The 13,257-nt window shown below is 44.3% G+C and overlaps 2 protein-coding genes across 5 annotated transcripts in view; both read left to right on the top strand.

The window, feature by feature from the left end:
* Positions 1–1,673, top strand: part of SMARCAL1 (SNF2 related chromatin remodeling annealing helicase 1) — a 57,033-nt gene extending 55,360 nt beyond the window's left edge. For all 4 annotated transcript variants that reach the window (XM_028112167.2, XM_028112168.2, XM_028112169.2 and 1 more), the window contains one exon: positions 451–1,673. In XM_028112167.2, the coding sequence (XP_027967968.1) occupies positions 451–690 (240 nt within the window). In that variant the 3' untranslated portion in view covers positions 691–1,673. The remainder of the gene's footprint in view (positions 1–450) is intronic.
* Positions 1,674–10,251: 8,578 nt separating this feature from the next.
* Positions 10,252–12,919, top strand: RPL37A (ribosomal protein L37a). Its single transcript, XM_028112262.2, has 4 exons — positions 10,252–10,322; positions 10,723–10,851; positions 11,304–11,386; positions 12,685–12,919. The coding sequence occupies exons 1-4, from the start codon at positions 10,320–10,322 to the stop codon at positions 12,746–12,748; spliced, it is 279 nt and encodes a 92-aa protein (XP_027968063.1). The 5' UTR covers positions 10,252–10,319; the 3' UTR covers positions 12,749–12,919.
* Positions 12,920–13,257: the final 338 nt, after the last annotated feature.

Below are 13,257 nucleotides of genomic sequence, written 5' to 3'. Positions count from 1 at the left end.
AAGTATGGGTATGTTTGTATCAACCACTCCGAAAATTAGGTGTAAGCAGTGGCTGAGTACACGGGTTTGGCAGTTGAATTGCAACTTAACTAAGCCCTCGGTGGAGAAGGGCTTTGCAGGAAGTGAGAGCTTAGGAGCTATTTGAATACCAATTTGGAAAGCTAGAAGGAAGAAGACATTTCCAACATAAGTTATAGTTTGAGAGCATGTTCTTTATGGCTCTCACACCATTTCTAACTTCCCTTCCCCTTTTCCTTTACTCCACGAGCAGCAGAAAAGAAACAGTGTCAGGCAGTAAGGCGCCCTGGTCTACAGTGGCCGTCATGCGGCACCTGACGCCGTAAAATGTGCAGCCCCCACCTCCGTGCCTCCTCCCCAGCCTCAGTGGCCCAAGGAGAGTCGGTGCTGGAGCCTGCCTTCTAACTTTTTTGTTTTCTCTCTCTGATAAAGGACCCAAAGCAGCAGAAGATCTATGACCTCTTCCAGAAGTCCTTTGAGGAGGATGGAAGTGACATGGAGCTCCTGGAGGCAGCGGAATCCTTTGACCCCGGAAGTGCTTCTGGCGCACCTGGAAGTGATTCCCAGGACCTGGAAGACACAGTGGACGAAATAACGTTGATGGGCAGCCCCGTGAAGAAAAGGAGATACGAATTTTTTGATAATTTTGACAGCTTTACCTTTCCCCTATAAGCGGGGCAAAAAAAAAAAGCATTTAAAAATCATGGAAATAAAATAAGCTGTTTTGTTTTTAAAGCTTGCGCTCCTCTTGACGTTACAGCAGTGCTGGCGTCTGTCTCTGGCCCAGCGAGTTAGCAGGCCTCCGCACAGCATTTCCTTTCTGGCCTTTCTGTGCGGGTCGCCTGGGGTCTTAACCTTAGCTTTTCTGGCTGAGAAATAGAGACAGCAGATTGTAGTAGTGATAATTCATGTTGTTTAAGTAACGAGGTGCTTCCTATGCAACCCCTGAAATCTGGGTTTTTAAAATGTATTGATTCAACAAGTATTTATAGAGCACCTGATACGTGCCAGGCAGTGTTCTAGGTGCTGGCAGTAATTCAACAAAAGCGAGAAAGCTGGTACCTTTGTAGAAGTTACATCACAGGAGAGATAATAGTTATATATCCTACGAAGAAAAGTAAAACTAAGGAGGTAAGGGTTTAGAGAAGGAGGTGATAAGCTTTTTCTGTCAATAGTCAGACAGTAAATATATTTGGCTTTATGGGCCAGGTTTTCTCTGTTGGAATGACTCAACTCTGCTGCTATAGGACAAAAACTACCCTGGGTAATCCAGAAACAAATGATTATGGCTCTTTTCCAATAAAACTCTGTTATGGACACTGAAATTTGAATTTATACAATTTTCATGGTCACGAATTTTTCTTTTGATTTTTTTTCAATCATTAAAAAATGTAAAAACTGTGCTTAGTCCACGGGCCATACAAAGCCCAAAGCAGGCAGTGGGCAGGATTTGGCCCACAAAGCATAATTTGCTAACTCCTAGTTTAGAGCTGCCCCATCCAACAGAAATATAACATAAGCCACAGATGGGAATTTAATTTTCTAAAAGAGTGTTTTAAAAAAATAAAGACGGATCAAATTAGTAATATTGTCTTTAACTCTATCTTCAAAATGTCAGCTCAACATACAATCACTATTAAAAACTTACTGAAACACTTTCTACTATTACATTCTTTTTTTCATGCTATATACCCAGTGTGTGTTTGATGGTAACAGCACCTCCCAGAGTGGACTAGCCAATGTCAAGTGCTTGTTTCAAGTGCACTTGTGGCTGGTGGCTCCTGTGTTGGCCAACACAGGTTTAGAGAGTGGTGAGGGGTGTGGGGTATCGTGTGGCAGGATTAGAGGTGATGTCACCGAAGAGAAAGTGGCCAGATGACGTGGAGCCCCTAGGTTGTGTAAAGAATCAGATTTAATTTTGAACATGAAGCCACTGACTGGTTTTTGAACAGGGATATGAGGCAATCTGATTATATTTTTAAAAGATCCCTCCAAGGGTCCCTGGACGGCTCAGTTGGTTAAGCGGCTGACTCTTTTTTTTTTTTTTTTAAGATTTATTTATTTATTTGAGAGAATGAGAGAGAGAGCCCATGAGAGGGGGGAGGGTCAGAGGGAGAAGAAGACTCCCTGCTGAGCAGGGAGCCCAATGCAGGACTCAATCCTGGAACTCCAGGATCATGACCTGAGCCGAAGGCAGTCACTTAACCAACTGAGCCACCCAGGCGCCCAAGCGGCTGACTCTTGATTTCGGCTCAGGTCATGATCTCAGGGTCGTGAGATCAAGCCTGTCGTCGGGCCCACACTGGGCATGGAGTCTGCTTGAGATTCTCCCTCTCCCTCTGCCCCTCCCACCACTCACACTCTCTCTCTAAAATTAAAAAAAAAAAAATCTTTAAAGAATAAGTTAATTAAAAAATGAAAGATCCCTCCAATTTGTGTGTAGAAAATAGATCGGGAAGTATGGTCAGGGGAGCAGTTTCGAGAGGAGACTAGTGAACTATTGCAGCTGACCACGGGGCGACGCTGAGGTGTGGCCCAGCTGAGCGGCAGTGTGAAGGAGGTAAGAAGTGCTTGGATTGGGTATGTTGTGATTGTAGAGCTGAACGAATTTGAGATGCATTGACCGAGAGGCATTTGAGAAGGACAAGTCAATAATTAGGCCTAGGATCTGGCCTGAGCAAAGCTGTAGTGCCCTTGACTCAGATTAAAGGAAAAAAAAAAAAGATGAGGAAGTGTGGGTAGTGTGGGCAAAACCAAGGTTTTGGTTATGGACTTGTTGAGTTTGAGACGGAGACACCCCACCCAACTACCCCTTAAGGAGGGAAGCTTCCTGCCTAGCTTCAGGGAGCTCACCTAGCATATAGCCTCCACCTGGCCACAACTTCCAGTTGGTCTCAGTCCATGGAAAGCCACTTTGTCCGAGGTTACACCCTTCCTGGAGCAGCCTGCGTCAGTGACTGAACAAGGGGGCCACAAAGGCCAGGCCACTTAGGCCTCATGTGGGACACCCCTGCCTGCCAGGCGGGTGGTATTCACTGCAGAGCTGCCCACTTCCCGCGGGGCCATCTGAGGCTCTAGTTCACCTCCCTCTGCCTGCCCTGCTTCCTTTCCTTCCTTCACAGACATTGATCTCTAATAAACACCTGTACCACACACTCCGTGTGGTTCTGGGAAACCCAACCTGTGGCATGATCCAAGTGCTAGGTTATGTAGGCTGTAGGATTTGGGTCTCCGGCAGGAGAAGGTCACACCTAGAGCTGTGACTTCTGCCCTCACCAGATATAAATGGTATTTATAGTCATGGGGCTGGATGAGATTGAGCAGGTAAGGTGGCTTTGGGGAAAAAAAGCAGATCTAACTAACCCCAGAGCACGCCAACAGTTAGGGTTGGGAAGAGAAAAAGGAGACCAAACAGCAAAGAAAAAGAGGAAGAAAACCAAAATGGGTGTCCGGGAGGGGGATATTTAAAAAGTGTTTCAAAAAGGAAGGAGTTGGCTGCTTTAGTTGGTATTGTCGAAAGACAGTGGACCAGGTTAAGTAAAGGTTTAGAGTTAGTCCAATTATCTTGGCAGCAGTGCAAGATGTCTAAGTTGCTCCAGCACGACTGTGTGTGCATTTGTTTGTTAGACTTGGATGGTTTTCACTCTCGTACTGTTTACTAGGTGCCAGGCACCGGGCCAGACACTTCACATGTATTGACGCGGTGAGCCCCACCTTAGAAGAAGGTAGTTCGATTTTCATTGTGTAGATGCAGAAACCGAGCCAAGACAGTCTTCAGCTAGGAAGTGGCAGAGCAGGACTTACAGCTAGGCCACCCCCTCTAGAGCCGCCCACTCTAGGGTAGGTGCACATGTCTTACACCTGCTGGTGTAAGGGGGTGTTTTGGCGGGTCTATGAGCAGCTGATTGCGCGGCTGCCTTCCCAAGGGGCTCAGCCTCCCTGCAGGCTCCCAGCTAACTGTTCTAACTAGAACAAGACCCTGGAATGCACCATTTTCTTGTGCCTTTCAGCCCCCTTTCCAGGGCTTCTAGACAGCTCCAACAGAGAGAGAGAGATCTTTGAGAGCCACCCAACCCCCTTCACTGCTGCTCAGGGGTGGTCAGACATACTGACATGTCAGTACAATCCGATCCAGACTGCAGGGCCATGTCCTGTGGGAGGCTTTGGCCTTGGGAAATAACTGGCTAACTTTCTGCCTTCCTCAGTCAAACCTGGCATTTAGTTACTGAGCTTCCTATTAATCACTGTACTGATCTACTGCTATGAGCTTCTCTGTAGGGTCAGAGCTCTTCAGGAAATCCAGCCCAAACACCTACATCTGAGGGGCATGAGTTGCTTCTCCTGTCTTTCTGCAAAGGACTGTGGAGATTAACAGCTGAGCCTGCATCCTGCCGGTGTATCCTACCATGTTGTGGTGCCAGATCTCCATAGATAATTAGGCCTTTGGTTTCCTCTGTCACCTCCTGAAATGAGAATGACCCAGTGTTACCAAAAAAAAAAAAAAATCCAGAGTCAAAGCCTGAGAGAGAACGCTTATCTGGGCTCTCCTCTAGGCCACTGGAAGTGGTCTTATACTATTTTTCCTCCAGCAATTTTGTTTTTAAATTTTGTCAGCTGTACCAGTTTGTTTATAATACTATGACTTGTTGGAAGCTTCCAGAGGACAAGTAATGGGTCTATCTAAAGTTTACTCTAATTTTGTCCCAAATGGCCACTTAAAATAAATATTTGTCTAAGAGTAATTAAGAGCAACGGCTGCTGTGTCATCAAATAAATTGTCCTTAGTTCCCTCAGGAGTGGTGCTCTGGAAAGCCAACTACATCACTTCATGGTTGCTGCCCTCGGAGTCCATAATCAATCTGCCACGGACACAGCCACCAGTGTAGTTCTGGAAAAGGATACAGTCGATCGTGCACAGGGTGGCCTGCTGAGTGATGGCCCAATGAGGATAGAATTTGTATGAAAAGAAATGCTAAAATCCTACCTCAACATTGCTCACGAGGTTTTTGCAGTGGTTTTTGCAGTCTTGGTGGCTCATTGATGGAAACAACCAGTCACTTCAGAAAAGTCTGTGGAATGAATTAAGGCCCAGGAAGCAGAAAGATTCTGGATCACAGTTAGATGCTGAGAGAGTTTCAGAAAGGAGCATTTCTTCCTCGCCTGCCCCAGAACCTAGCCACAGCCTCTGCTGTCTCTCCTGACATCTCACGGCTTGAGGAGCATTACGAAGCCCTCTTCTGTGAGTCTGTGGACGTCTCCGGAGACTCGCCTGCTGCTCACTCAAAGACTGGGTGCAGCTTTCTCAGGAGCCCTGCTCGAGTTTGGTCAAGTTCTTGAATGTCTCAGAGAATGAGACCATAGCATCTCATTCCTTACTTTTTTAAGAGCTCCTCCTTACTCTAGGAATGTGGTTAGTCTACAATGGGTATGCTTCAGAAATACAGTGAAAGGTGCAGGTGATTTTGAGACATGTATATCCAGTGTTGCTTGGGAGAATCAGTGACCATTGTTAAATGAATAAATCTCTGCTTTATTCACCTGGGGGCCTGACACAAGGTGTCAGATCAATGCCTACCCTTGGGAGGGTTTGCCCTTGGTCCTTGCAACTTGGTGTGCACGTTTATTTTTTTTTTAAGATTTATTTATTTATTTGAGAGAGCGAGAGAGTACATGAGAGGGGGGGAGGGCCAGAGGGAGAAGCAGGCCCCCTGCCAAGCAGGGAGCCCGACGCGGGACTCGACCCCGGAACTCCGGGATCATGACCCGAGCCGAAGGCAGTTGCTTAACCAACTGAGCCACCCAGGCGCCCTTGGTGTGCATGTTTAAAACTGCTATTCTTCTGGAGTCTTAGTAAATATGGCCTGTTGAGCCTCCGTCTGAAGCCTCCAGTTAAACCTCAGTTTCAGCCGCTCTAGAGAAAGACTCACCATCTCCGAGATGTCCTTGAGGTCCTCCAAAGCAAATTTTACTTGTACTACGAAGCCTGTATATTCTAAGTTATACCATCCCAAATGTACCTCTAGAATTTGTTGAGAGCCATCCAGCCATTTCTGTGTGATTCAGAAAAGACACTTGGATTTATTTATAGAGAGTAAATGGTTTGGGTTTAAGGAAGGATTTCTGCACTTTTTCCATCTTTACTTCACAGTCAGTCCAGACACATACCTGCCACCATCCACTGTGTTTTCTGGAAATGTCAGTTCTAATGAAAAAAATCTGGGCCTGTCTCATTCCACTTCCTATCCCTGCCATCAGTTGGCCCCTTACAGGGTTTTACGAAAGGCCCCGTATGCCCACCAGAGCTGTCTCTGCCTACCCTCACCGGGGTCATTATTCCCTGAATGACCCTGGTTAATTTCTGCCTTTAGGACTGGGATCAGGAAGACTCCTGGAGGGAGCAAGTGATCCTGTAAGCCTTGATCCATCTGTACTAGAATTAATCGTGTCTTTTCCTTCTTGGCTTCCCACAAAACTTTTTCTAGGTCAGAGGGAGAGCTAAGAGGTGCCATCCCCTCACTGCTGGCTCTTGGGTGTTGCCTTGTCTATGCATTCTTATCTATTGGAATCTTAATACTTTTTTTTTTTTAAGATTTTATTTATTTGAGAGAGAGAGAAAGAGCGCAAGAGCGTGAGCAGGGGAGAGGGGCAGAGGGAGAAGCCAACTCCCCACTGAGCACGGAAACTCGAGCACAGAAAACCCAGGATCCTGAGCCTCAGAAGGCAGACGCTTAACCAACTGAGCCAACCCAGAACCTTGGTGCTTTCTGAAGCTCTTTGTAGGTGAAATTTAAACTGCAAAAGGTATGAAAAGAAGTCCAACCTTATCTCCTGCCCTATCCTCTCACTTCTTACCACGTGCAGGATTACAAGGTTAAAAAAAAATGGCATGGAAACTTCAAGAGAATTTGTTGGAGTACTCTCTCATACCTGTGATTTTGGTTTTGTCTTTTCCTGCGAGGTCCCAGCTAAGGAAATGGGTTCCTAATCATAGCAGAAAACATCGAGAAGCCTGTGAGTCACAGTGTTTGGGATATTAGGACAGCCAACAGCTCTTTGGTTTTGCAACATCCTCTGTCTACATCCCCCTACCAACCCATTCATAGGACTTTTTGAGTGCCAGGCACTTTTCCTCTTTCTTATTAACTCCCCTTTTCTAGGGTGAAATATCATACATAAAAGAGTTCATAAGACAAATTTACAGCTTAACAAAACATTACAAAACACTCATGTAAACCATAATCCCAAGGTTGCGAATGTATGTTCTAGAAGTTTATTGTTTTGCTCTTAATGTTTAGATCTACAATCCAATTGCAGTTTATTTTTGCACATGGAGTGAGGTAAAGTCAAGGTTAATTTTTTCCATATGAATATGCAGTTTCTCAGCATCACTTATTGAAAAGACTCTTTTCACTATTATAAATTTGAGGTAAAAATTAACTAATCGGGGCGCCTGGGTGGCACAGTCAGTTAAGCGGTTAAGCGTCCAACTCTTGATTTTGGCTCAGGTTGTGGTCTCAGGGTTGTGGGTTGGAGCCCTGCATCAGGCTCTGTGCTCAGGGCAGAGTCCCTTGTCCTTATCGCTCTCCCTTTGCCCCTCCTCCCGCTCATACTTTCTCTCTCAAATAAATAAAATCTTAAAAATAATAATAAAACAAAATAAATTAAAAATTAAAATGTATAAGTAAAAAATGAAAGCCCTGCCTTCTCATCCCTCCTATTCCTAGCCCTACTTCCTACAGGTAATAACTAATATAAACAATTTGGGATGGAGCCATTGGCAATTTATTCCCAACGCATATAAATATATAAATATACATAGAATTGTTTTTACAAAAATTGAATCAAACTCTTCATATTAGAAATGGCTCATTTCACATAATATATTTGGCTATTGTTTCATATTGATTGACCTTCTCTTTTAAGAGTTACCAAGTAACTCCCATCCTGATGGATGCATTACCTGGGTCAACGCTCTGTGAAATGTCCATTAAAACAAAAAGCAAACTGGAATGATGAATTTAAAGTAAATTTCTGGAGAGAAGAGAAGAAGGAATGAATCCACATACTGAATTCTTTTCAGATACCTGATTCTAGGAGTTTAAGACTTGGCCTTGTCAGGGCCCGCCTTCCCCTTGCTGAGTCTACTGCCCCTTGTGGAGGCTGGCCCACAGGGTTCTTAAAATTGTGTGCAGACTTCACTCTTGTTTGTGGCCACCAGGCACTTCAGTGAAGGGCAAGCAAGAGCTCTTTGGGCACAAAGTGAAGGAACAACATGGAGCCTAGGACTCCAGGATAAACCTTTTGGTCTCCAGCATGAGATAAATTGGGGATGATGTTTGCACCTCAGATTTCCTTCAAGAATAAAATGTTCCATATGCCCCAAAGAGAACTGGTTGGCTCAACAGCTAAAAGACCTCTCCTCTAGAGGCAACTTTTAACTTATTTTTTTTAAGGGCAAAGTGAATTTTGCTTGCTCCTGATGAGCAGGTGTGACTCAGCAAGAGGTTTTTACTAAGACTTTTATAGGTACATATTACAGTTCATCTCTACCCCTGATGGTCTTCTAACGGGGATGGAGATTTATTAGCCGACAGATAAGACAAATTGAGACTTTGTACACAGTTCTCTGAAGCCACTTAGAGCTGATTTCATGAGAGTGCTATTTGTACATCCTCAAGCTTGCTATTTAAAGAGAATTGTTCAGTTTTGAGAAAATTGCTCTGAGCATGAACAATTTCCTCCTATTATGGTGTGTCTCATTTTCAGCCATTCTACTGCATTCTTACTCACGCATTCTATCTTCTCTTGCTCTCTCTCAGACCCCCTGAAGGACAGAGAGGCAGGAGGCTACACAGGGGATGGGGGGGGGGAGGTGGTAAATTTGCTAAATGATGATCTGAACTAGGCTCTTGAGCCAGCCCAGGAGGGCTCACCTCAGAGAGTGCAAGCTGGCCATGCTTATACCCTCACCCAGGGCAAGTGAACCCCACTCCTGCTCAACCTGCAGGCACAGACCAGAACAGGAGGACAGTTGGAGTGCTTGTTTCTCAACTCTTCTTCCATCAATCCCATTTGTTTGCACCAATAGGAATGTATTTTGCTTTAATTTATAGTTTTCTAGAAGCAGGGCGTAGTTTTGGTGGTGAAGTGTCCAGAAATCATCCCCAACATGCAGTGTATTTCTCTCCTGAGGGAGGAGAGACTTTCTCCCTCTGCCCCTTGCCGTTCTTCACCCTAAAGGGGCAGAGGGTACTTGGAGGCTGTGGTGGAACTGGGAAATTTTGAGCACATCCTATTCCCCCAGCCGGGAGATGGGTTTGCACAGTTGCATTGGTGTGTAAAACAAGGTACTTGCTGTGTGTGTCTCTAGGCATCATTCTTCTTGATGTAGTTTTTACTGAGAGGTTAATGTTTTCAATATGTAAAGGCAAGAATGTAATGTCAAGGAATACAATATATAATTTAATTGGTGAAAATGTGTATTTATTTAATTAGAACATAAAAATAATCTCCCCAAGTCACAGTATGAAGCATTTTTTAAAGAAGGCATGTAGTTATTATGTTTTAAAAGCTGTGCCTTTGTATATCACACTATTTCTTCTACTTTTGTTTATATTTGAAATTTTCTGAAATGTTTTTAAAATGTACTGTGGGGGTCAGGATCAACAGCTTCATCAATGGACATTTTTTGTTTGCGTTATTTATGTGTTGATTTTAATGCGTACTAGGAAAAATACCCACATAGCACATTCTCCCTGGATTCCTTAGATAGTTTTGGCTTAGGACGAAGCTTCATTTTGTTAAGTTTTTCAAAAGTGACTCAGCTTTAAAATAAATGGTAAAACAGTCAATAGCAGTATGGCAAAAACTGGAGATGGCAGCTTTCGAGTTAAGTTTTTCAAAAGTGACTCAGCTTTAAAATAAATGGTAAAACAGTCAATAGCAGTATGGCAAAAACTGGAGATGGCAGCTTTCAAGAAACACTTGTCTAATATTTCCTGCTGTTACCATTCATACAAGAAGCCAGTTAATTAAGTAACAAACTGACCTGCTTCCATCCCTAGCAATAAGGCTGTGATAAATAATTCTCTCTCTTTATAGCCTGCTTAAACAATAAAAATTTTAATACAGAAAACAAAAAAACCACATTCCCCAGAAGGCCCCGGGGGCGAAGAAACCTCCGGAGCATAGAGTTTAATTCCTAGCTGGGCCTCCCATGCGCCACTTCCGCCCGTTCGCCTAAAACTGCGCTTGCGCACTGAGTCTCTTCCTCTCTGGGCTCGGACCTAGTTTGCGGCGATATGGTGAGTGTTGCTGCCGGTGAGGCCTAGAGGTCTATCCGCCCGCATCTGATCTTCTCTTGATATCTTCGCCCTCACCCGGCGTCTGCTCGCCCGCCCTCCGCCCTGCCTCGCGCTGTCCTCGGCCTTCGTGCCGTGGCCGCCCCTTTCGGACGCAGACTGGGGCGGAGCGGCGGGGGCGCCTCGGTGGCGCCTGGCCCATCCCGGCCGGGTTAACAGGGTGGCCTCGGAGCCCGGGGACCGCTCTGGCCTCAGATTTTGCCAGGACGGAATGAGGGGGACCTAGGTCATTGGCAGGGACTGGGTGACTGGAGGAATGGTGTTTGGCGCGGGGAGTGGGGGCGGGGGGAAGACTCGGTTCCCCGGTCCTAATATCGCCGGTTTCTCTCTTTGCTCTTAACAGGCTAAACGCACCAAGAAGGTCGGGATCGTGGGTAAATACGGGACCCGTTATGGTGCCTCCCTCAGGAAAATGGTGAAGAAGATTGAAATAAGCCAGCACGCCAAGTACACTTGCTCCTTCTGTGGCAAAGTAAGATGGTCTCCGGGGCGGGGGCCGGGGGGGGGGGGGCGGAGGCTTTCCTGCTAAGTGACCCTGCTCTTGAAGGAAGTTTGTGAATGGTGTGCTGGGTTGTTGATAACTGTGGATTTCGTAGAATGCTTTCCCTTTACACTTGGGAACTAAAGGGTCAAACATTTGACAAGGAGCCCCAGCCTAAGCCAAGCCTGCTTCGTGGGAAATGACTCTTGCCAGTTCTGTCTACTGGTGTTGCTGGAGAGTTTCGTGTAACCTTGTATGTTGATGGGGTGCAGGAGTACTGTTTGGGAAGGGAGGGGGACGTGATCCCAGGTCCCTGGGATCCCAACCTGAGCCACCCAGGTGCCCCAAAATGCACCCATTTTCTAGTGTAATTTAGACCCCTGGATGATGGTGAGGTAAAAGGCTTTTATTGGTTTATAGGGAAAACTGATTGTCTTTTACAGACAAAGATGAAAAGACGAGCTGTGGGGATCTGGCATTGTGGCTCCTGCATGAAAACCGTCGCTGGTGGCGCTTGGACCTACAAGTGAGTCCCTTTTCTTTGTGGTATTTGGAAGGGTGTGGATCACATCAAAATTCCAGGTTTGACGCTGAACGGGCTAGTTTTAATTAACTCTTTTTACAAGACTGAGAAAACAGGAATGCTTTTGTTTTTTTCATGACTCATGGAGAGTTACGGTTTATGTTGTTGTTCAAAGACTAGAAACAAAACTATAATAGAAAAGTCTGACATGACTTTAGAATTTCATAGAATTCTAAGGGTCATCAGTGTGAGCATAATGATACTGTACAGGCAGGTCCTTTAGTGGGACTGAATCTATACTGAACTTTGACTTGTACTGCAAGCTGTTTTTATAAAAATGAGGTCAGTTAGCTTGTTACTGTGGATGGAAACTTGAGGCCACCTGGACGACGACACCTTTGCCATTCTAAACAATACTGGCTGGACCTCGACAGCTTTGTGACCCTGACAAGTGCCGCGTGATGCTGCTGAGATAAATCTACCTGTGCTGGTTATTGATTGAGTGGACTTTTGAGTTAATCCATTTCTGGAAATTAAAGCCTCCCTTGAAGATCTCTAATTTTGGAATTCGTTGCTGACCTTAAAGGTTCATATGTGATTCAGTATCTAGATGTGTGCTGTCCAATACACTAGCCTCCCACGTATAAAATGATAAGGCTAGTGTGGTTGAAGAGTTGAAATTTTAATTTTAGCTGATTTAAAACCGCAGCAGTGTAAAATATTGGAAAGTGTTGAAATGATCATTTTTATGTATGTTTGGGTCTTGTGGGCGTTTATGAGGTCAAAAAGGCAAACGGAGCCTAGCATGCTCTTGGTTGTGATGATAAAATGAACTAGCATTCCTGTACCGACCATATGTAATGGTTATGGGTGTTCCAGGTAGAGTTGCAGAATCTTTTGGTATAACTTTTTGTAGTCATTTTAATAGCTGTCTTCCCAAGACATACTTGAGTCTGTTCTACCTATTTTGACACTTTTGGATAGCTCTCATTTATGATAACCATCTTACAATTTATTTCTTCTGAGATTGTGTTCATTCCCTTTCAGTGAGTTCAGGTCAGCCTCCTGCAACCATTCATTCATCCCTGTTATTTTTTTTAATGCTGCTTGAGAGTTGCAGCATCAGTTGCATGAGATTGCCTATTTAATTCTGCAAAAGCCTGAAGACACAGCTCTTAATTGTTAAAAGTTGTCATCATTGTTAAGATTGTAACGTAAAAATGAGGCAGGATTTACTCATTTGCCATTTCACATGTTAGTGTAGCGAATTATATTGGAACCAACTTTGTTTTTCTTTCCAGCACCACTTCTGCTGTCACAGTAAAGTCTGCTATCAGAAGACTGAAGGAGTTGAAAGACCAGTAGAAGCTTCACCATTTGAAACATTACTAGCCTATAATAAATGGGTTAATTTATGTAACAAAATTACTTTGGCTTGTTGTTAAATTTATTAATTAGATCTTTCAATTTGTGTTGCATTAGTTTTGCTTTCTCAAAGGCCTTGGAAATTAAAGAGTCCTAATTTTTATTGGAAAAGCGTGCTGAGATTGGGTTTTCCTAATACAGCTTTTTTTTTCCTGTAGTCAAATGATAGATAAAAGAATATAAGTCTTAGAGGTTGGATATGTGTCTTTGCTTTCTGTAGGTGTATCCTTGGCCAATTCAACTTTTTTGAGCTGCATTAATTCAAATTGTGAGGACTTTTGTTTTTAGATCACGGTTAATTTTTTTGTTTCTAAAGGTAGGATGACATATACTGCCTTCTAACTTAATGGGTGTTTTGTCTCACCACACGTTTTATCAGCATCTTCAGGAAACAATATGAAACAATTAGAATTTTAGGACAGATTTTGCAGATGTCTACACCATTCTCC

Source organism: Eumetopias jubatus, unplaced genomic scaffold, assembly GCF_037043125.1.
Source record: "Eumetopias jubatus isolate StellerSeaLion01/CBP00866 unplaced genomic scaffold, mEumJub1_p1.0 scaffold_3, whole genome shotgun sequence".
NCBI classification, from domain to species: Eukaryota; Metazoa; Chordata; class Mammalia; order Carnivora; family Otariidae; genus Eumetopias; species Eumetopias jubatus.
This window is presented reverse-complemented; position numbering and strand designations above follow the sequence as displayed.